The 24,818-nt window shown below is 38.7% G+C and overlaps 2 protein-coding genes across 2 annotated transcripts in view; both read left to right on the top strand.

Annotated features, from left to right (window-relative positions):
• The window catches only part of Cluap1 (clusterin associated protein 1), a 43,504-nt gene extending 19,631 nt beyond the window's left edge, over positions 1 to 23,873 (top strand). The window contains exon 12 of the mRNA XM_028305590.1: positions 23,505 to 23,873. The gene's annotated coding sequence lies outside the window, so the exon portion shown is untranslated. The remainder of the gene's footprint in view (positions 1 to 23,504) is intronic.
• LOC114353561 (cytoplasmic aconitate hydratase-like) lies at positions 4,358 to 11,948 on the top strand. The gene is made up of 6 exons (XM_028305612.1): positions 4,358 to 4,499; positions 5,814 to 5,865; positions 6,762 to 6,944; positions 8,512 to 8,685; positions 10,022 to 10,118; positions 11,736 to 11,948. The coding sequence occupies exons 1-6, from the start codon at positions 4,358 to 4,360 to the stop codon at positions 11,931 to 11,933; spliced, it is 846 nt and encodes a 281-aa protein (XP_028161413.1). The 3' UTR covers positions 11,934 to 11,948.
• Positions 23,874 to 24,818: the final 945 nt, after the last annotated feature.

Raw genomic sequence — 24,818 nt, 5'->3', positions numbered from 1 at the left:
CTATGATGCAGTTCGGTCAAATTCTTTGACAATTTTGAAAATTCGGTCAGATCAAACGCTACGCGGAAAATGTCTGATATTGGTATTTTCGAGTTCAGGATAATCGTATCTATCGATTTGATGCGGTTTTGGCCGTATTGCTATGAGACAAAAATTTTGGTCGTGGGCTCTCGTACTATCATAATAAGTGCAATTTTCCTGTCTTGAACAAAACAAGTCTACAAAGACGTTATTCAAAGCCGAGTATACGTCGTGACGATGGCTGACAGCCGCCGCCTCCGATGTTAATCCACTCCACGTCGTTTAACTCACAAACCCGATCATAGTTAATATTTATTAAGGGCTGCAGGAATAATGTTTACATGTTTGTCTAATCCCTGCCGGCGGACAAAGTTATTTCACCACAAAACTATTCATTTAATACCGAGGAAACTGATACTTTAAGATTGTGTCACATTGAAAGTAAGGTTTCCGTTGCAATAGTTACACGTTGCATTTGTGGTTGACATCTAACACCCAAGCGTTGGTTTTATCGCTTGATCATTACGTTGCGTTTCTCATGTGTCACCCCAAATCCAGGTATACTATACTCTAGTTCATACTCCTCCTCATATTCTTCGTTGTTACTATTGCTCTTCAGTTGTATTAGATACTGAGATTTTATAGCTCGCAGTGCGCATGTAGCAGCAGGTACTAATCCAACGTGCACCGGACCGCCTTGGTACGATTACGACCATGTTTTGTTCGCTACGCTCAAACCAGTCTATTCAGTTCGACGCTATTACCACTGTGACTTGAAAAACGCGGAAAGAGAAATGGTTAAATTTCACACACATGATTCTCTGATATAAGTATGCCAAAGTTTTTCAGAAGTTGCGGAAATCAAAAAGAAAACACGCGAATTCGCTTTTCATTCTATAGTTCAGCAGTTAGTTACTTAATCGTATATCATCGAAAAATGCCTGTTCAGCTAGAATTTTCCGTATCAAGTGTTATTGACTTTACCACACTCGCTTTGGTATCTCTTCACTATGATTTTCCTTCCCGTGCTCCCATGTTTTTCCATCGCTCCTCTTATGAACATAAAACAAGGTTGTACAAATTTGGCCAGCAGGCTGGAGANTAATAATATGTGGAAAATATTACTTTATGAGGATTTGCATTGTGGTCGGCAAATCAAAGTTTATCGATATCGATCGATCGATATTATTATCTTCTATTTATTTCATACTAAATTTTAAAATTTAAAAATGGATTGTAATAAATTGAGTGTTTTCTATCAGAATTGCCGGGGACTTCGTACTAAGGTTAGCACATTATTCAATAATATTTTAGCGGAGTGCTTTGACATTATAGTACTGACCGAAACGTGGTTAATACCGAGTATCTCAGATAATGAGCTTATGGACAGTCGATACACAGTGTATCGTTGTGACAGGAATCGGGAAGCCTGTGGTAAGACAGACGGCGGTGGTGTTTTGATAGGTGTGCGTCGCGAGCTGGATGTCACTCGTTGTTATTTGAATTCCGGTTTGGGTAATAGCGATAAAAATAATGATTTGTTCGCTGGACGTATTGAGTACGTGCTTCTTAAGTGTTATGGTAGAACTACGAATAACTACACCATAGTTTGTGGTTTATATATACCGCCTAATCAACCTGTACAAATATATGATAGAATCTTAGACTCATTACAGAAGGAAATATTATTACCAGAGGTTAAGTATGTTTATATTTTTGGAGACTTTAACCTGCCACATATACAGTGGAGCGATCCTTTACTCAACTCGACGGCCCTTGACTTGCAAGATTACAGTAATGTTACAACTACACTTTTATTTAACTTTTTAGCAATTACTAATTGTAAACAACATAATCTTATATTGAATAGTAAGGACCGAATTCTTGACCTATTTTTGACTAACGATCCCACGTCTACCTGTGAACCTTCTACGAACCCTTTGGTGCCGATTGACCCTTATCATCCTCCTTTTTGCGCACTCTTGTTACTGAATGTGTTAAACGATACAATGCCTAGAGCTTCTATATTAAAGTATCGTTATATTGAAGGTAACTATGATGATGTTAATACTGCCATCCGTAATGTTGACTGGGCTAAGAGATTTGAGGGGCTTTCATTGGAACTAGCAACAAACCTTTTTTATGATATTTTATATAATATTATAAAGGAGCACATTCCGCTGCGTCCTAGCAAGTCGAATGACTTTCCTGTCTGGTTTAGTCGTCCNCCGCCGTGTAGGGCGGGACGTCCGCGGAAGGCGCCTTGGTCGTTTCTAGTACCCAAGGCGCCGACCAATATGCGGCAGAGGGAACACCCCAGGTTTTTAGTGGGTTCGAGCCCCACATAACCTGCCGTCCCCCGGCGGTAGGTATGGATAGGCCATTTTCCTGGGTATAAAAAAAAAAAAAAAAAAAAAAAAAAAAAAAAAAAAAAAAAAAAAAAAAAAAAAAAAAAAAAAAAAAAAAAAAAAAAAAGGTTGTACAAATTAATAGTAAGGCATTTGGAGCGTTAGACAAAGGCCTGTGCAAGGTGCGGAGAGACGCGGCCAGGCCGCCGCGATCATCGACTCCGGCGGGTATCGAGTGCTCGCGAGATATATCAGGTACTTGTCAGATTCAGATTGGAACAAAGGAGAACATAATTAAAGACAGTACTTAACGTTTTCATTGTAATTTCATATTGAGTCCGGAAATAAGAGGATAATTTGAAAAAAAGAAAAGCTCATGCACTTTCTTCTTTGAATTTGAAGGAAAATTTCGACAACTCTATATTTGAAACTTTGTTGACTCGAATCTCTTTAGAATCGAACAATCGCAAAAGCGTGGCCGCGTCATCAGGGGACGGATCACACACTCATTAAGCTGATGGGCTGTGACGGCAAACATCGGTTGTTTGGAAAGGCCACGTCGCTGTGTGTACTCTAGCTAGTACACTTGACCATGGGAACGCACTTACTTCCGTTTATAGTGTCCTGGCGCACTGTAGATACATAAACGACCACACACAATCACATCATAGTGTAACTCTTGAAGAGACAAGTTAGGTAAACATCAGTAGTTCTCTCTTTCCACTTCGGTTGAAAAATTGTATATGACATATTAATCAGTACTTCGTAAACCGTGTAGAGCCAGTGATAAACATTTAAAGCCAACAATTTGAGAAGTGATTTATTACGAAGGCTTTCCTAGAAACACCAAAACAAGTGTGAGAATGAGATGGCCGACCATTCATCATCGTTACGACCTGCTTATGGGACGCAAATATTTTGCTGGGATTTTACACGGAACGATTTTATGTTTCTAGCTGTAGAGTGTAGATCCTGGGTAAATGGAAGTCACAAACGGCAGGTGTAAATGGAACACCTTGTCTTTTTAAAATCATAAAGCACGTAAATATTTACTCATGTTTTGGTCATTCACATGCCGTTAATCGCTTGGTGTAAACCTATTCTTAACTGGCTGACCTTGTGTGTCCGAATTAGAACCCCACTCACTTGTGTTTTCAACTGTTTTCCCACCGTTATGGTCAAAGCAAATTTAAACTTTTAGTTAAACGAATAAAATTCAGTTTTACTTCAAGAGTTTGAATTTTATTTTTGAGAAAAAGTCGACACGGTTGCCGGCTTTGTTTGACAGTCATTCTCGAGCAATTAAAGTTAGGGAAATTGTTTGTAATAAAATAATAGCTTATTATAAATGTAAAGAAATATTTAATTACTGGGCGATTCTCGTTTGGCATTGCATTTTATTACAAGTTAATTTGATTAGAAAACTTCTAACGGAATTTCTCATAAATCCTAACTACTCGTACATGGATTCCATGACGCGTTAGAGTCAATGCCCTGCGCTATGTTAATCAAATAACTTCCTAGTGAAAGCCATTACCGGATTAACACTACATTGATTTAATTTTCCATCATGTTTTACAACGCCTCGGAATATCGAGCTGCACTCTGATCAAACAACAAAAAGCTGCGCGCGCGACTATTACCGCGCGGGTAGGGATGCTACGATTATTGAATTACTAATGACATCGATAAAAAGATATTAAATGATATGATAATGTAAATATCTATAGAAAACAATCAAACTACGAGGCAATAAGATTAACAACATGAGTACCTACCTACATACACAACATAGTTTAGTTGCTACAAATACATTTGAACACTAACTCATTCGTGATTAAATAAAAATATGTTTAAGGAAGACTAGGCTTGAACAAAATGTTATGAAAACTAGACGGGGTTATCAAAATATCGATACTGAAAATAGTTAGCACCCCTACGCACGGGGCGGAGCGTTTGATTTACGTGGCGCGCGCTCTCACGCGACAATGCGCGGACCACCGGCCGTCGGGAAGACGCGACCGTTACGAGCCTGTAACGGGAGTGCGATACAATACGCTTCGCCGTCATCCCGGACGCCAGCCGTGGCGACGAGGCCATCAAGGACAATGAGCAGGAACGAAGCGCAGAGTAATGTTGCTACAGCACTCTACAAGTCACAAAAGGATAATGGACACTTGTGATGTCATCGTCAGGAATCAATTGACTGACTTTATTGACATCAAAGCTACTAAAATATGCCACCTGGCATTAAGTCCGCCACTGTACATATGCATGTGCAAAAGTGTAAATAAATAAAAATAAAAAATAAAATAAGATTTTACAGCGAACTCAATTGTGAGCCAACCACATAAATAAACAGTAGCACGTAAATAACACTGCGTTACACGATTTTGGTACCCGTTAAACTGATAGCTGGAATGAATAGGTAATTAGTCTTAGATNAGTCGTCCTTTGATTCATATATTTAAATCTAAACAACGCGCCTGGGTTAAATGGAAAACCTATAAAAATATATCAGATTATGAACAATTTTCATTATACCGTAAAAGGTTTAAAAAGCTCTCATCCGAATGTTTTAAAACTTATATAAAAACTGTAGAAAATGGAATCAAAAAAGATATGAAAGTATTCTGGTCATATGTGAACGGCCGTAAAAAAAGTAATGGCATTCCCAACACTGTACGTTATGGTGATCGTGAGGCATCTAGGCCTGAGCTTATCTGCAGCTTATTCTCTGATTTCTTTGCTTCTGTGTATGAAAGTAGGAATGCAGACATATCACAGCAACCTGAAATGTCATCTTTATCTGAAAATTGCGAAATTATGTCTGATTTATGTATTTCTGAATTCGCCATAGAGGTTGCATTGAAGACTTTGGATGTTGCTAAGGGCCCTGGCCCGGATAAAATCCCACCTTTTTTTATCAAAAGAGTCGCTGAGTCAATTAGTATTCCATTATTTTATTTATATAACAGAAGCTTGAGGGAAGGGTTTGTTCCTGGGTACTGGAAGGCCGCCAACGTTATCCCTGTGCACAAAGGTGGTTCTAGGAATGATGTTGAGAACTTTCGGCCGATCTCTTTGCTTTCCACCTTTTCGAAGGTTTTGGAAAAGTTAGTCCATAATGCTATATATCCTAGATTACATCGTGTCTTAATGTCTGAGCAGCACGGTTTCGTTAGAGGTCGCTCAACAGTCACTAACCTTCTACTATACACGACTTTTTTATTTGAGAACATGGATCAGGGGCGACAAACGGATGCCGTTTATACGGATTTTTGCAAGGCCTTCGATAAGGTGGACCATGCTATATTGCTGAAAAAAATTGCGTATAACGGAATACGCGGAAACCTTTGGCGCTGGTTTTCCTCCTATGTTTCTAACCGGTCACAGAGGGTAGTAGTGAATGGGTACACTTCTGCAGNATATTTTGTGTACCAGATGATTTCCGGCACCTGTTCTACTGCAAGCACGTTGAAAGGCTGCTGTGCAGGTTAGTCGCTAAACTACATCGACAATACGGAATAAGTATGACGTCATAGGATCTTTAATCGGTAGTCCGACTTCGATACCATTGGACTGTAATTGATTAGGTCATTCAGATCCAAACGGGCCACCGATCAAAGCCACTACTGGTGACAATCTGTTTATATTATTTTGATACGCTTTGCATCAAATCGCTGCGAGTGTTTAGCGAGCGGCGTTCACTCGCGTTATGCGACACGCCATCTGTGGCGGCAATTTGTAACTTAGTATAGTATTTTATTTTATCGATGGGCCGTCGTTTGCGCAGCCAAAGGGCGTAGCGCTTTGACGCCTACCGATGGCTGTGGTCGGTGGCCCGTATGCGTTACGTTAGTTTTTTTTATGAGTGTTCACTTATTTATAGGATAGTACAACAAAGTGGTGAGCCTAAGGCAGGGATGCACAGACTAATTGCAATGGGACCAGGGGCCAGTCGTTCAGATTGTAAGATAACTAAATAAATAAATAAATATCCTTGGACATTTTTACACTGCGCCGCTAGCCCCAAACTAAGCAAAGCTTGTATTAAGGGTACTAGACAACGGATATAAACATACTTAAATACTTTTTTTTGTAAATACATATTATACATAGAAAACACCCAGACCCGTCATAGAAATTAAAATTCATCATTTCAATTTCTGCCCGGCCGGGAATCGAACCCGGGACCTCTCGGCATAGTAGTCCGTTCTGAAGCACTACACCAAACGGCCGACAACTGAATCCTTTATTCAGTTCAAGTTGTTAATTTTTTTCTATTTCATTAGGTCGCTGGCGGGCTGCACATACATTTACAAGGGTCCGCGGTTTGTGCATCCTTGGCCTAAGGTTACCTACTCTTCTTTAATGAGTGTCCATTTCCAGAGTCTGGCTGTACAACAAAGTGGTGAAGCGGTTCTCGGAGGCGCGGCTGTACGCGGACGCGTTCGCGCTGCGCCAGCGCATGCTGAGCTGCGTGCAGCACGTGCAGTACTACATGTGCGTGGAGGTGCTCGAGCCCTCCTGGTGCCAGCTCATACAGAGCCTCGACAAGGTCAGTGACACCACGTCAAACTAAACACTGACATCTTATCACATAATAATAATNTTCTGCAGAGGAAATAATTGTAACTTCCGGAGTGCCACAGGGGTCTATTTTAGGCCCACTATTATTTATTCTGTTCATAAATGATATAGGCAACTGCTTCAGGAACACCAAATTTCTCTTATATGCAGATGACCTTAAAATATTTAGAAATATTGAGAACGAACATGACTGTATTGCGTTTCAAGAGGATCTGGATCGTTTTTCCAAGTATTGTGTTGATAATAAACTACAACTGAGCATATCCAAATGTAAAATGATTACATTTACAAAAAAAGTTAGAGTTATTAATTTTAATTATGAACTTATTGGGACGAAACTACACAAGGTTGAAACCATCAAAGATTTGGGTATCATTCTTGACTCAAAATTACACTTAGACACACATATTAATTCTATCATAAATAAAGCTTTTCAATTATTTGGATTTGTTATGCGTACTTGCAAAGATTTTAGAAAGGCATCAACATACATTACTCTGTACAGGACTCTTATCAGATCACAACTTGAATACGCTTCAGTAGTTTGGAACCCCTATTTTCAGAAATATAATAATCAACTTGAAATGGTTCAAAAGAAGTTTATTCGCTCAGTTAATTATAAGTGTTCTCGTGCTAAATGTTCTTATACTAGCCTTCTTGAGAGGTACTCACTTTTATCACTACTATCTAGAAGATTATTGTTGGATCAAACTGTTCTGTACAAAGTCCTCGGCGGTCTGTTTGATTGTACACAGTTAACTGACCACATATTCTATCAGTTGCCCGGTCGCTCCCTACGTCTCCGCAACACTCGTACACATGGTGTTTTTGCACCCGGAATTTGTAAGACTATAGCGGGCCAACGCGCACCGCTACGGCGTATCATGCATTCGTATAATAAAAACTTTGTGGACAACTTATTTTATCATGTCCAACAATTTTCAGACATATTGCTATGATACCGATCGGTAAAATTTGTTAACATTTTCAAAACGGTCTCAAAATTTAATGCGTTCACATTTCCGTCTGAAAATTGTTTTGTTCGCATCAAATAACCAAAATTTACTAATAAAAAAGATTTTCAGACGTATTGCTATGAGACATTTTTTTTGTCTCATTTTTAATTTTTTTAAGTGATTTTACGGGTTTGCGCTACACCACTAACGTCTGAAAATAATGTTTCCGGTATCTCAGAACTATCATTCAACTACAGTCTACAAATCAGACATATTGCTATGATGCAGTTCGGTAAAATTCTTTGACAATTTTGAAAATTCGGTCAGATCAAACGCTACGCGGAAAATGTCTGATATTGGTATTTTCGAGTTCAGGATAATCGTATCTATCGATTTGATGCAGTTTTGGCCGTATTGCTATGAGACAAAAATTTTGGTCGTGGGCTCTCGTACTAATATTATGTAATTGTTTGTTGTTCTGAATAAAATAAAATAAAAATAAAATAAATCAGGTCGTCGGTCCACCTTGTGGATGGATATTAATAATATTTATTATTTAATTTTTATTTATTAATATTATTCTTATTTTCCAGCCTAACTCCCCGCGAATTCAACTCGTACGGGTCACGACGTGGCAACGACGCGATCATGTCGCGCGGAACGTTCGCGAACATTCGCCTCGTGAACAAGATGGCGCCCACAGCTGGGCCAAGGACCACCCACCATCCCAGCGGTGACGTTATGGATATTTTCGATGCTGCAGAGAGGTAATTTAATGCTCTATTAGATTCTAGAACTACGAGCGAACATTCGGCTTCCGTGGCAATAATACATTCGCGAACATTTGCCTCGTGTTCAAGATTATTCGACGCTGCAGAGAGGTAGGTTGGATTTATTTAATAGACTCTAAGGGCCGGTTGCCACTGCTCCGCGCTCCGCTGCAGCCGATTTCAAAAACTGAAACTGTCAAAACGAGACTCCAATAGATTTTGTACGGCAATACTAGCCAATGACGTCACTATTTCGTCAATGAGGGTTATCGTTTTTATACTTAACAGTTGGCACCCCTGGCGATTGACAGGACCTTACTCTACAGTAGCGCCATCTTGATGAGTGCAAATGCGATAGTCCTCCTACCACTTTAGCGCTCACCAGTTGGCGCCACTGTCTTCGCTACTAGCAAGTGACAGGACCTTACTCTACAGTGGCGCCAACTGGTGAGCGCTAAAACGATAGCCCTCATTCAAACTACATTTTTCAATAACAATGCAACCAAAAATCTTGGTTTACAGGTAATTTAAAATTAATTAAGTTTTTAAGACCAGAACGAAGTGCCTTTTAAAAAAAGTTGTCATCATCATCATCATCTCAGCCATAGGACGTCCACTGCTGAACATAGGCCTCCCCCAATGCTTTCCATGTTGATCGATTGGTAGCGGCCTGCGTCCAGCGCTTCCCTTCTACCTTTATGATGTCATCAGTCCACCTTGTGGGTGGACATGGTGGTGATGGCAGAATCGTTGGAAGATCTTGGCACAATGCTCGAAGACTTTAATCGAGTCTCCCAAAAGGTAGGCCTGAGGATAAAAAAGTTGTGCTTTAGAATTATTGGGAAGTGGTGGCAAATATAGTCCGGTCCGGGAGCACGTAGAATTTTGTCCAATGACCCCAAGCTACCCATCCTTATCGCTCGCACGTAATTATGTTGCTGTCGCGCTCGCACACTCACTGCGGGCGCCCGTCGCACAGTCGCGACAGCAATATAATGAGGGCTATCGTTTTTATACTTAACAGTTGGCACCCCTGGCGATTGACAGGACCTTACTCTACAGTGGCGCCATCTTGATGAGTGCAAATGCGATAGTCCTCCTACCACTTTAGCGCTCACCAGTTGGCGCCACTGTCTTCGCTACTAGCAAGTGACAGGACCTTACTCTACAGTGGCGCTAACTGGTGAGCGCTAAAACGATAGCCGTCATTACGCGCGAGCGATAAGGATGGGTAGCTTGGGGTCATTGGACAAAATTCTACGTGCTCGGAGACCAGACTATAGATTTGGTTTGTATTTCCAAGTTTTAAATTAGTTACTACTCGTGTTTCCAGGTACGCGTCTGAAAACGTGCCTCTCATCGCGGTGGTGGGGAAAGACTACGGTTCCGGATCCAGCCGAGACTGGGCCGCCAAGGGACCGTATCTGCTGGTAAGAACAACGCCCGTGTTCACAAACATTACTGTGAGGTCTCACAGAGCAGACGCACAGGGTGACACACGAAATCATAGAGCTCTATTCAACGCAATGTAGCAAGCATTGTTTGTGAATACGGGCGTAAGTATTGTGTTGTGACAAACATGTACCTTTTTTATTTATTTTTACTCTAATTTCAAGAATTAGTATTGTGACAAACTTGTACCTTTTTATTTATTTTCAGTCTTTTTTTAGGATAATTCCACTTTGTTCACCTGGGTGATTAAAGTAAAGGTCATAGTACCCGTTTGCGCTAAGTTTGCCGGTCCGTGGAATGCGCGTCCCTTCCAACCGCGATTAAACGCAATTAGTTAGTGATTAAACGCAATTAATGTGTCTTATTTCACGCAAATACACAATTTTTATGAATAATAATAAATAAAAAATATTTTAAATATCTATACTTATTATACTCATATTAATATTATAAAGCTGAAGAGTTTGTTTGTTTGTTTGTTAACTTGAACGCGCTAATCTCAGGAACTACTGGTCCGATTTGAAAAATTCTTTCAGTGTTAGAAAGCTCATTTATCGAGGAAGGCTATAGGCTATATAAAATCACGCTACGAGTAATAGGTGCAGAGCAAAAATGATTGTCACGCGTACGAAGTCGCGGACACTGCTAGTAGTTTGATAAAGTTATAGACGCTTCCCTTCCAGTGACGTCATATCGCCAGCGGCAAACTTAAAGCGAACGGATAGTAGCAGACTTATCAACTCGGAAAGGGATCATCACAGTATCGCCTTTCGCGAGCTGTCAGACACCGACTGAGTAAAGGCCAATAGAAGCAACTTTTTTGGTGCATAATTTGCTTGGAAAAGACAATGCCGGAAATTGGCGTCTTTTTTTTTCGCGCGGCCATCGACCAAACCTTGTTTTTTGATTACAAAATAGTGTAATAAACCAAACTTACTATGACATGTATACCTCTAAACTCAGTCTGAACTGAGTTACGAGCATTAGAAGTTTGATGTAAGATTTGCTTTTTGCGCGCAAGTTTTGTAAGAAATTGCTACAAAATAGTGACGTTTTTTTTTATTGCGCTGATTCTGCTCCACACTGATGATGGAGCCTATAATGGATGGTATTGTTTGTTTACACATACAATGTTACTATTTTGTAGCAATTTCTTACAAGTCTGAACTGAGTTACGAGCATTAGAAGTTTGATGTAAGATTTGCTTTTTGCGCGCAAGTTTTGTAAGAAATTGCTACAAAATAGTGACGTTTTTTTTTATTGCGCTGATTCTGCTCCACACTGATGATGGAGCCTATAATGGATGGTATTGTTTGTTTACACATACAATGTTACTATTTTGTAGCAATTTCTTACAAAACTTGCGCGCAAAAAGCAAATCTTAGTATGTAAAACATCAAACTTCTAATGCTCGTAACTCAGTTCGGAGTTCACAGGTATACATGTCATAATAAGTTTGGTTTATTACACTATTTTGTAACCAAAAAACATGGTTTGGTCGATGGCCGCGCGAAAAAAAAAAGACGCCAATTTCCGGCATTGTCTTTTGACTATGAGTACTCCGTTTCATTAAAAATATTTTTCCACTTTTCCAGGGCATCAAAGCAGTCATAGCGGAGTCCTTCGAACGTATCCACCGGTCCAACCTCGTAGGCATGGGCATCATGCCGCTGCAGTTCCTTAACGGAGAGAATGCGGAGAGCCTCGGCCTTAGCGGAGCGGAGACCTACTCGATCGACGTACCGGAGAACGTGGCGCCTGGACAGAATCTTACTGTACAGGTTAGTTTTTAAATAAAAACATTCGTCGAAATGTAAGTAGAAAAAAAATTCTAAGTTGTGCCACGCTCAATGTAGGGTTTCGTAGTTGTCCGTCGTTAGCATAATGTATTTCAGAAGCAAGCAATTACTTCATCTAAAGTCACTTTTAATATTTTGTTCTAAGGAATTTTTATCACGTAAGAAATTTAATTAGTAAAAAAATTTCTTAGATTCTTTCTTTATAGTTTCCTTGAAAGCACTATTATAATAAAAAAATAAAAAAAACATTTATTTCAGGCCAGGGCCCATAAAATTTCAATAATAATTGCATTAAATAATTAAAAAAAAACATATTCAATCAATCATAATAATAGAGAGAAATAAAATAAATTAAATTGAAAAAAAAAAATAATTAAAAATTACATAAAAATTACATTAATAATGAATTTTCCCAGATTTTTCAAGCTAACAGTTTAATTTTTAGAGGGGGGGACGCTCAAATCACGGTATACAATCCTTAAAACCCCGTTAGTAAGCACTTAACTTCTCATCCTTATGGCACAAGTACACTATGCAGGAAATTGGCCAAGACATAATAGTGTGAACACCATCTCGGTTACTTTCTCCGTTTCCCTCGCGTGTGTTGTCCATACTTCGGTGTGCAGGCTAGCGCTTCAACCGCATAGTGTATTTGCGCCTTTAGACCAATCTATCGGCCGATTTTGTGTGTAGTTTGCGGGGAGTCTTATACAATTTAGTTCCAATTTTCGCCGCTACCAAAGTAATAGCGCTGTACCAAGCTTTCGCAACTCGAGTTGGTAGTTCGTGTGTTTTTGACTAGATGGCGCTGTGCTGTTTTAGCTCGCGCTAACATTTGATTTTTTCTGGATCTACTAATGTTGAGCGTCCACTTTGGCTCGATGGACCGACGATCTAAAGGTCGTTGTGGAAATCCTATTTTTGGAAACAGTGGTCCAGTCTCGGCTGGAGTAACACTGTCGGAAACTCTTATAATTTAGCGCGGAGGTTCGTGCTTTTCTCATTATGTATTAGCACGAAATCATGCTTTTATTGAGCCAATGCTCAATATTGTAGCACGTGTCTCAACATTGCTAGTTAATGAGCATGATTCAAAATCAACTGACGTTTAATTTAGCGTCTGAACAGGTTTTAAGCATGCTTAATTAAGAGTAAGCATATAAAAGCATGCTTATTGCTGGCAAACGTAAACATTGCAGAGCCATGCTTAATAAGCATTGCTTGTATCATGGTTTTTAAGCACGTCTCAGTATTTGTTCGCGATAAGTTTGCCGCTGGCGATGTGACGTCAATCAAAGGGAATCGTCCTAAACTTTATAGCAAACTTAATGAGGATCAGTACTGTTGTAGAAAATTCAATAAAACTAGTATCTACGTTAATCTTTAAGACATAAGAAAGATATATCTTTTTGAATTATCCAAATCGGACCATTACTTACGAAGATATTAAGTAATAAACATAGGCCGTTTTTGCCGCTAAAAGTCAACGTACGCAAGGCCGCGTGACGTCATTATATCCGAATCGAGCGCAGCCGGCGTACTAATGGGATGGAAAATATTTTTTTCCGGCTAAACTATCAGCTTTAGAAAAAAACTTTTAATAACATTTATTCTTCAAAATAAAGTAACCTATCGACCAGTAATTTTTAAAAATAAAAATTGTGAAAAATAAGTATTGCTATGTCCAAAAACCACATTTTCATAGGATTCGATGCAATGCGGAGACGCGGTTGGGGTGAGTGTAACTTAATGATTGTTTAAATTACCTATCGATAGCTTACTTTATTCTGATGAATAAATGTCATTACAAGTTTTTCTCTAAAACTGATAATTTGGCTAGAAAAAAATATTTTCTATCCACGCAGTACGCCGGCAGCGTTCGGATCGGATATAATGACGTCATCGTCCCCGCGCCGGGCGGTCAGTGAACTTTTTTAGTAATTTGGCCATAACTTCGTCAATTTTTGTCGTAGAACAAAAATTTTTGCACTGTGTATTAAGGATTTCTTAGCCCTATAAATCTGCATTCACAGCTAAAAATCGAAATGATCCTCATTGAAAATATTTTTTATATATTGTTGAAGTAGCAATTGCTCAATAATGGCTTGATTTAGTGCTAATAATGAGCATGTGGAACTGTACTATGGGCCACAGTTCTAGCTAAAAAAGTCATTTTGACCAAGAAGGACTGATTTTTGCAGTCAAGAGTTGTTTTGACTGCAAAATCCATACTGACTGAACAGCCCGACCCAACTATCAACCGAGAAAAGTCTGTTCTGTGGCTAGGCATATTGTCTGTCACAATATTGATTGGGATGGTAATAAAAAAAATCTTAGCGATTCTCTAAGCCAGTGGTTCCCGAATGGTGGTCCGCGGAACCCTGGGGTACCGTGGAAAGGCCGCAAGGGTTTCGTAAAAAATATTATCCCACGTTTCGTGACCGACGTTGTTCGCTCGCACCACAAAAAAACCCGAAAAACCCGAAAAAACCGGTTTAGTTCGGTTTTTAAAAATAAAAACCGAAAAAACCGGTTTTTCCAAACCGCTCGGTTTTTGCATGCCCTAGTGGTGATACTAACTTGGCCTGGTCGCTAGGCTCGGCAGCCAGCGCTCGCTTCTGCTGGAAGCTTCTCCTGACGTGGTGGATGTTGGGCAGCGACATGAACTGGATGTCCGCCATCGGGTAGTACTGTGAACTTGCAGCGACCGGTGAGCAGCCAAGATTCACAGCAAAAGCAGTGGCTCTGTATAAGTGACNATGACAAGAAGACAACCCTGGCGCGACGGCCGAGCGTGCGAGCGAGAGAGGTATGCAAAGCGAGGTACATACATGAGTTTACCTTCTGTTATATTTTGTGCTCGCACCGACTTGTTTGCGCACAAGGGAGGGGCAGGGCGTGCGGGCGGAGTAGTACGGGGGTTCCGCTAGGAAAAGTATAATCAATTAAGGGTTCCTTGGCAAAGAAAAATTGGGAAACCCTGCTCTAAGCGACTCTTCGCTTTTCAAAGTATTTTTTTGTATTTGAAGCTTTTTCCCGCGGCTTCTTCACCCGCGCGAAATTTAGTTTGTCACAGATCGTTATAAATTATAGCCTAATACAGTAGAATCCCGATTATCCGGATCAATTTAAACCAGGGGTGTTCCGGATAATCGAAAATCCGGATAATCGATTTCAAAGAAAAATCAAACAAAAATTAACTTTTATTTTAAAAAATTAACTTTTTACAATAGAAAGGGTTTTGAACACATCATTTAGAGTCTATAAATCTAAATTTTAAACCATTTCTTTTAACAATGAACTAAGACGAAGTCCACACCGTGTTACGGTGGCGGCGCCTTCCGTTTTTATGGGTCCAACCCTAAATCAGTAATTAGAAACTGTGAAGAATGAGTCCGGATAATCGGATGTCCGGATAATCGAAGTCCGGATAATCGAGATTCTACTGTATGTTATTCTGGGTTAAAGAATAATACTGTAAAGTTTCATCAAAATGGAGTAACAAACAACCAGACATCCAAACTTTCGCATTTATATTATTAGTAGAATCGTATTTGTAATATTAATAGTAGTTATTTTTTCAAGTTGTTTACTTAAAATTGAGATGGTAGTACATATATTCACCACTAGATGGCGTTGTCCCGTTTTAGCTCGCGCTAACATTTGATTTTTTCCGGATCTACTAATACTGAACGTCCACATTGCCTCGTTGGACCGACGATCTAAAGGTCGTTGTGGAAAACCTATTTTTGGATACAGAGTGGTCCAGTCTCGGCTGGAGTAACACTGTCGGAACGTATTGTAATAAGTTGTTTGTGTAAGGCCCAGAACAGACGGTGAAACGCAACTGCAGCTTTCTGATGAATGAAACTGAAACGGAAAGTTTCAAACTGGTCGCGNGAACCACTTTTCTTTCACGACTATGAAAAGATTTTAGCAATTTAATTCACAAAATCAATTGCGCACATTTAAAATAAAGTTTGTTTACACTTTGACAGCAATAAACAGACATGCAAGGTGACATGACAATGAAGTTTTCAGTTACTGTTGCCATTAAAAGAAATTAGTACCATTAGTTTTCCGCAACATGGCGAGGGTTTTTATGTTCCTGGTCAGGCTATAATAGTATTAAAGAGGCGATAGAGAAGAATCAAAGCTCCAAAATGTTCGCAAGAGACAACTCTAGCAAAGCCAGCTGACGAAGCTAAAGACAGCGGACGGTAATGTAACATCAACAAAGGGTTCTGGGAGAGATCGAAAAGTTTTTATGGACAGCTATACAGGGTGTTAGGTAAATGGGTATATGAGCCGACACTAGCCCATGTTAACGTGATCATATAAATGATATGGTGAAGTGAGAAAATTGATATCTTCATTTTAATTATTTTAATTTTCATACAAATCGGATTTTCTAAAATTTATTTTGTATGAAAATTAAAAAAAATAAAATGATATCAAATTTCTGACTTCACCATACCATTTATATGCCCATGTTAACATGGGCTAGTGTCGGCTCATATACCCATTTACCTAACACCCTGTATACCACGGTCACCTAACCTGTTAATAGCTCAACCACAGGATAGTTCCACCAAGAGCTAAGCTAACTCGACAATATATCGAAGATATCCCGGACATCAGCCTATACGAGATTAGGATGGCTCTCATACAACTAAAAAACAACAAGGCACTGGGTGATGATGGAATAACCTCGGAGCTTCTGATCGCGGCGGGTGGAAAACCGATACTGAAAGTCCTTCAGAGACNGTATGAATTTATTTTTCTTATATTTTTATACCTAAATGATAAAAAATAAACTCGATTGATGTATAAAAATCTGGTATATTTTAGTAGATTTCTATAAATTATGTTTGATTCTTTCAGTCTTAAGCATAATTTGGCACATCCTCAGGGAAAAAAATGAGACGTGATGGGAAGAAAATATCCATGTATTCTTACTAAACGAAAGGAATTAATAAGAAAACGCGACATTTCAAAGCGGGTACTTAATTTTTTTTTTTCATTTGTAACGCAGTGTAATTAACCTATTCTATTGTAATTACCTATATCTATACATAACAAAGGCCCATTACCACGCACCCGGAAACCCATAGGATAACGGGAAATTTCTAATACGTAAACACCAAGTAAGCATTGTATAAGATTCCTACTTAATAAATTCTGCAGGTAATTTTATAAAATAATCATCCCTAAGGCACCACTTGTCTTGGACAAGCTTTAAGCTGCAAATATAACGGGACTATCGGGGTGTGTTTTTTGATCGCACCAGCTATCTATGGGGAATGCGTCGAGAACAATGCGCGGAAAGGCCTCGAGGGAGCATTCAATACCAGAGCCGTGTGATAATGTGCATGTTCCTCCATTAGCCAGCCTGGATCTGAAAACCAACGCTGGACGTAGCGGCTAACGCAGATCTGAGATTGCTTCCCAATGTCCAATGTGCTAATTCCAACATAATGGGTTTAATATCTACCCGTTAATGGCATTCTGCATTAGAAAGTCTTCCAGCTTATAATTATGAAGTTGCTTATGTAGGTATATTCAGTTAACAACTTTTTACCTAAACCACATTGTCATGTCAGATTTATAATTATTCAAATCTTATGCTAAACTATGCAAATGAATTTCAAAACTAATTGCACCAAATTATCGAGTAGCTTTAAGTAATATGCATTCGATATTTATTGGTTCTAATAAAAATACTTATAGTATAAGATCCCGCTATACAACGACCTTCACCGAGATGCTTATTTGATGAAACATATTTTATATTCAATTTAACATGTCAATAATTATATTGCTTAAGGGTTGCCTAATAAATTTCAGTCCAGGATATGATTAATTAATCATTAAAAAAAGTTTTATTTTTAAATATTTCATCGGTTTGATTATTAAACAAACTCCATACCAATCGAAAGTATGAAGCCCATAGAATATGCAAACGTTAGGTTGCCTATTCTTTTCCAGTCATAACTCTCGGGTTGCCAGGTATAAACAGGTAAATTGATAGAGCATTTTGCATCGGTCTGATAATTTAATCAAATATAAATGAAAATAAAGATTATTTCATTATGAACACGGTGGTATAGGGTTGCCTGCGAAAAATCAGTCCTGAATGACGGTTGTCGAATTTTGTAAAGTGAAATTAAAACTGAAAGGTGACATTTTTCGAGTAGTTGGCAACATTTGGGAAAGACGAGTTGTATGAGGCGTTTGTGTGTCTTGTCAAGAGGTGTCGCTTGGGTGAAGAAATTTCTCCAGTGTTGCCATGCTTTCGGAGATTTGGTCCAAAAATGTCGAAAGTGGAAATAACGACTTCCGGTCAAAAATTTGGATGACGCCTCCTGCAAAAGGGTCGTACAAATGACATTTGACCATTTTCATCTCGATCACCTGGCAACACTTGCAGCTATGGGGAAAAGTATTTTTTTTCGACATGGGTGTCTTTAAAGTTAAGGACGGACAGAAGGAGATATGGCAGAAAAAATCCAAAAATGGGGTTTGGTCGGTTATACGACCCAAATTATGGGAAAAATCCGAAAATTCAGAAAATCAAGATGGCGACCGAGTGAGCGGTCATTTTGTAAAAAGTTTCAGATTTCTGATTTTTCAAATGCATTTTTTGGGCAGTTGGCAACATTTGGGAAACTCGAGTTGTATAGAGCGATTACGTAGTTTGCTAAGGAGTATCGTTTGGAAAAACAACATTTTCCAGTGTTGCCATACTTATTGCATTTTTCGCTTAATCTAGACCATTTTCCGCGCCGAAACCCATTTTTACTTTTTTTCTAACTTAAACCAATCCCGTGAAACAATTCCTTAAAACCACCCAAGTCCCAAAATTTTGTGGCCCCGTAACTGCCAGTGTTGCCAGGTAATCGAGATAAAAATAGTCAAATGTCATTAGTTTGACCTATTTGCAGGAGGCGTCATCCAAATTTTGGACCAAAAGTCGTTATTTCCATTTTTTACATGTTTTGACCAAATCTTTCAAAGTATGGCAACACTGGAAAATGTTGTTTTTCCAAACGATACTCCTTAGCAAACTACGTAATCGCTCTATACAACTCGAGTTTCCCAAATGTTGCCAACTGCCCAAAAAATGCATTTGAAAAATCAGAAATCTGAAACTTTTTACAAAATGACCGCTCACTCGGTCGCCATCTTGATTTTCTGAATTTTCGGATTTTTCCCATAATCTGGGTCGTATAACCGACCAAACCCCATTTTTGGATTTTTTCTGCCATATCTCCTTCTGTCCGTCCTTAACTTTAAAGACACCCATGTCGAAAAAAAATACTTTTCCCCATAGCTGCAAGTGTTGCCAGGTGATCGAGATGAAAATGGTCAAATGTCATTTGTACGACCCTTTTGCAGGAGGCGTCATCCAAATTTTTGACCGGAAGTCGTTATTTCCACTTTCGACATTTTTGGACCAAATCTCCGAAAGCATGGCAACACTGGAGAAATTTCTTCACCCAAGCGACACCTCTTGACAAGACACACAAACGCCTCATACAACTCGTCTTTCCCAAATGTTGCCAACTACTCGAAAAATGTCACCTTTCAGTTTTAATTTCACTTTACAAAATTCGACAACCGTCATTCAGGACTGATTTTTCGCAGGCAACCCTATACCACCGTGTTCATAATGAAATAATCTTTATTTTCATTTATATTTGATTAAATTATCAGACCGATGCAAAATGCTCTATCAATTTACCTGTTTATACCTGGCAACCCGAGAGTTATGACTGGAAAAGAATAGGCAACCTAACGTTTGCATATTCTATGGGCTTCATACTTTCGATTGGTATGGAGTTTGTTTAATAATCAAACCGATGAAATATTTAAAAATAAAACTTTTTTTAATAATTAATTAATCATATCCTGGACTGAAATTTATTAGGCAACCCTTAAGCAATATAATTATTGACATGTTAAATTGAATATAAAATATGTTTCATCAAATAAGCATCTCGGTGAAGGTCCTTGTATAGCGGGATCTTAGACTATTATCTAAAAGTGCGCAACGCTCAAGTAGTCACATCACACGTACTCCTTCACCTGGATCTCAACAGAAAGGCGCTGAGGCCGCCCACTTGCGCAAGAGTGCCGCTCATCACCGGGCACCGCACGCCTGACGAGCGCGGAATAAATGGAAACGTGTACATTTACGGTACGATTATCTGATACGAGCTAACTAACTTTTTTTGAAATGTATGGCAAAATATTGTCACACAACCATGTTGAAGCTTATTGTATGCATGTGTGTAAAAGTTATAGGTAGGCTGGTAGGGCCCAAAAGATAACGAGACACGTAAAGTGCCCCTTAACCTTTGTTTTTTTACTGTTTTTTGACGTTCATAAGTGTCAAAATTGAATAAAATATTTTTAATTTTGATTTTATCATTTTTACATCTTGAAAATTCGCAATTTCAGATATTCTTTACAGCCTGAAATAGATGAAAAAAATATTGCAACGCTGCTCTTTAAATAATTCTTTTCGGCTTTACTAATGGGAGATGATTTAATTTAAAACTATTCGCCTTTACAGATCTACGTCCGCCCACCGTAAGTGAGCAAAGCTGTAGCATTGTAGACATTTACGCAACACGTCCCTACGTTGCGGCTTCTGCCAATTTGCGTTCATTTGACCCTCCGGTGGACAAATATTAGTTTCCACATGAACAAATAACGCATTTCGAAATGACAGTCGTTGAAATTCCACAGTCTGTTGTTTTTGAACGTGATAGGAATGGCTCAGCTGTAATTTGCATCGCCCAACATTCTTATTTATACCGAAAGGAGGTAAACAACTCCGCTAAATAGAGTTGCGAAGCAATTCCGCAGAAATGAGGTAATAATTCTATCTACATTGCGACACAACTATTTATCAACTAGTAATAAATGGTCAACGCAAACGTACAATCTGGGGGCACGGCAGTGCCCCCGCCAAGTCGAGCGCGAAGCAAACACTGCCGTACCATCCTTTACTGGAACCATTTCGCGGCATTTTCAGGCCCCTATTTGAGAACCTCTGGATAAGAGCAGAACGCAGAAACTTTCGTCATCTATTAAGCTATAATCACATACTTAAAATCCAAAATTTCAAGTCTGTAGGTCATTTAGTTCCGAAGTTAAGCGAAAGCAAAGTTTCGCATTTATGACACTCACTCACTCACTGATGATCATCAAAATAGAACTAGTACTTCCCATAAACTCAGAGAGCTGAAATNGGTGGAATAAGATTTACGGCCGCGGTGATATATTATAAGCGGCGAAAGTGGCCGGTGTTTACAAGTTATTCGTGTTTATGCCGAGCGCCCGCGCATCCGCCCGGCAACATCCACGCGGCTGATTCTGAGACGACACTATGTCTACGACTGTATCTTTTTCTTTCGTTTTTAATAAGAAGAAATATTTATTTGTCTTTGAATAGGGTGTACAGAAGGTCGATAATAACAAAATATGATCACCTAAGGTGAGAAAAACTTCGGAACTGTCAAAGATTTAACATTTTTGTTAATTGGTCCGTATTTGGCACTATATGCCACTGAGCGGTATCTTGATGAGCGAGTTGTTTTAGATAAAAGTTTAAATTGAACTTTATTTAATTATTTTTTCGATAAAGTATCTAAGATAACCTGCAAGATAAATCCCATCAAAAACATTCTGTAAAAAAACTAGCCAAGTCTCGATGGAACTGCTTGTTTATCTCTAAAAAGTAATGAAATCTAGACAAAGTCGTGCCAAGTCTATGGTTCTTTACTGCGATTTCTTTATTATTATAGTTAATGTTGTGTGACTTGGCCGTTGAACAATCTTTATTAAGATAATCAATAATCATGCATAAGTATTATTGAAATACGCAGCTTTATTAAGCCTACAATTCACTGGTTATTAAATCAACGTTTTCCAAGTGGCAATTTTCCATCGTCAATGGGTAGCGGTTCTGGCAACAGATTGGTGCAATGGTGTCATGGAGCACCTGGTTTTGTACCCTTCAACGGCCAAGTCACACAACATTAACTATAATAATAAAGAAATCGCAGTAAAGAACCATAGACTTGGCACGACTTTGTCTAGATTTCATTACTTTTTAGAGATAAACAAGCAGTTCCATCGAGACTTGGCTAGTTTTTTTACAGAATGTTTTTGATGGGATTTATCTTGCAGGTTATCTTAGATACTTTATCGAAAAAATAATTAAATAAAGTTCAATTTAAACTTTTATCTAAAACAACTCGCTCATCAAGATACCGCTCAGTGGCATATAGTGCCAAATACGGACCAATTAACAAAAATGTTAAATCTTTGACAGTTCCGAAGTTTTTCTCACCTTAGGTGATCATATTTTGTTATTATCGACCTTCTGTACACCCTATTCAAAGACAAATAAATATTTCTTCTTATTAAAAACGAAAGAAAAAGATACAGTCGTAGACATAGTGTCGTCTCAGAATCAGCCGCGTGGATGTTGCCGGGCGGATGCGCGGGCGCTCGGCATAAACACGAATAACTTGTAAACACCGGCCACTTTCGCCGCTTATAATATATCACCGCGGCCGTAAATCTTATTCCACCATGTTGTACGTTGGATATTGGACCCACCCACGCGGGCTCCCGGAATGCATCAGTGATGGAAGTTGACAACAAACGTTTACGAGCTCACAATGCATGACAAGCACAAAAGTGAATTTCCTTTACCTACTTGTAATTTTATAAGCAATCAAATCAATTAAAATTATTCTGAAACACTATGGCCCAGAACACACGGTGAAACGCAACTGCAACGAAACTGCTAGTTACTTTTGAGTTGCATCTAAGTGTCTGCCATAGCGTCCGTTGAGAGACCACACATGACGCGACCAGTTTGAAACTTTCAGTTTCAGTTTCATTCATCAGAAAGTTTCAGTTTCGTTGCAGTTGCGTTTCACCGTCTGCTCTGTCATCTGTCAAATAATATGAATTTCCATATTCCTTGTTTGAGAAAAGAGGTTTCCCGTACAAACTACCACGACTTTTGGTAACCGTAGCATTTCGTAGCATTTGTCGTTCCTCTCAATCTGATCTAACTCTAATATTATTTTTACGCAATACTGAATTATTCGATGACATTAAATATTTGTCGAGATAACAATACTACAGCCAAATTTTATGTGCATAGTAAGTCCAAGGATTTTGGCGTGTATTTGTAATACATACGTGATTAACTTGCAAAACGCTGTTTGTCGCCGGCTAACATTCCGTGGCGAACTCTGTTTTATTGTACTTGTCTGACATGCAGATTGAGTTATTCGCGGGTAATACGCAGTATACATGCATATACGATGTAATTTAGGAATAATATGTGTAATTCTAAGGAATTCTCTCAAATATGCCTTAGGCTATCTTAGAGATGTAGAGTCAAACAAAAGTAACGAGTTAGACAGCTAAGGCGCCTGAAAAAGCGATCGTATGTTAACTTTAATATCAATTCAGCGGCGAATGTTTTAGTTACATCATTGATTAATGCACATGTATCTATTTCTATGCTTTCAGGTCGAGTCGTCGCCACAAGTGTCACTGGTGAGGTGACTAGTTAATAATGCGGGTTGTGTAACATAGTAATATCTCCCAATAGACTGGCAACTTTCTTTGGATCGGGCGGACGCACGGCCGGCCGGGTGACCGACGCAGCCGGAACCGTTGCGCAACACTATGCGAACAATATAACAAGTGTCTAGAAATATTTAAGTATGTGATCAAGTGTTTTAATAGTAAACAAACGGAATCATAGTATATTGTGATTTTAGTTTTGACTGACGTTGCTTAGATTATTTATTATTGTAGAGCCATAACAATGAGGGATATCGTAAAGTATTGTATATGTTATTATTTAAAAACAATGGTAATAAATAGTTAAAGTCACTGCTGCTTTTATTTTTCATCCACTGTATGCATCTGCCCCCTAATATACCACATGTGGACCAATAGTTACTTACCTAAGACATTTTCGTAATAGAAAAATCAATGGATATAGTACTAATGAAGGTTTCTTATAAATAAAAGATTATATGAACCACGATAAAATACTTTCTCCCTAAATAATTCACAGTGTAGCGGAGAATTTCTCCCATCCATCACGTACCAAATCCAATATGGAAGAATATACATAATAGGTGTAAAATGTATGATCACTATCATTTAAGAGTTTTACGACACGTGGAATAGCCTCCTCGGTGAAAAGTGTTCAACAAAAGATAAATGCTTCACAACAAGTTAACTGGAAAATCACTTGCCGATAAAGTTAACCGTATGTGTTAAAATCTTTTACGCATACTTGGGCGCTTGACGTATTGAACAAGTGAACCTACATTAGTTACAACTTTGACAAACGTCAAAAATCTGTCAAACTCCATAGAAAAAGCACCGGATAATGTTAATGTTACGGTTAAAATAAGGTGGTGCAACTCAGTCTTAATTACTCGGTGTCAAATTAGTCAACTACAAACTTAATATTTTACTTCTGGAATGTTGTAAGTAGCATGTATTGATAACTTTTGTTTAAAAAATATCAAATTGATAACAATTTAGTAAAGATAACCTATCCATCATCTCGTTACGAAAATCAATCGAACGAGTGTTGCCATAATAAATTATGATAATAAAGCGTTGATCACGCTGTCAGACGCACAAAGCTTGCTTTGGAGATTAATTTATTTTATCTATCATCAATTTTCTTCGGCGCAGGTTTTGATATGATGTCGTAATTACACGTGCAGGCGCATCTTAATTAAGATGGCCATCTTCTTACAGCTGTAGGTGCTTTAGAAAGTTAACTTATTGATAAAGTTGTGATCTTGCACATATCAT

This window comes from Ostrinia furnacalis, unplaced genomic scaffold, assembly GCF_004193835.3.
Source record: "Ostrinia furnacalis isolate ACB-3 unplaced genomic scaffold, ASM419383v2 OfSCF1743, whole genome shotgun sequence".
Taxonomy (NCBI): Eukaryota; Metazoa; Arthropoda; class Insecta; order Lepidoptera; family Crambidae; genus Ostrinia; species Ostrinia furnacalis.
Note: the sequence above shows the minus strand (reverse complement) of the source record. Positions and strands in the feature narration are given on the sequence as shown.

What these genes read in the sequence shown, in the direction of transcription:
- LOC114353561 (XM_028305612.1), top strand. Translation starts at nt 4,358, where the DNA reads ATGCGCGGACCACCGGCCGTCGGGAAGACGCGACCGTTACGAGCCTGT. An exon ending in GACAAGGTCAGTGACACCAC is followed by an intron (nt 6,945 to 8,511) that starts GTCAAACTAAAC and finishes CTTATTTTCCAG; the next exon opens with CCTAACTCCCCGCGAATTCA. An exon ending in CCAAGGGACCGTATCTGCTG is followed by an intron (nt 10,119 to 11,735) that starts GTAAGAACAACG and finishes CCACTTTTCCAG; the next exon opens with GGCATCAAAGCAGTCATAGC.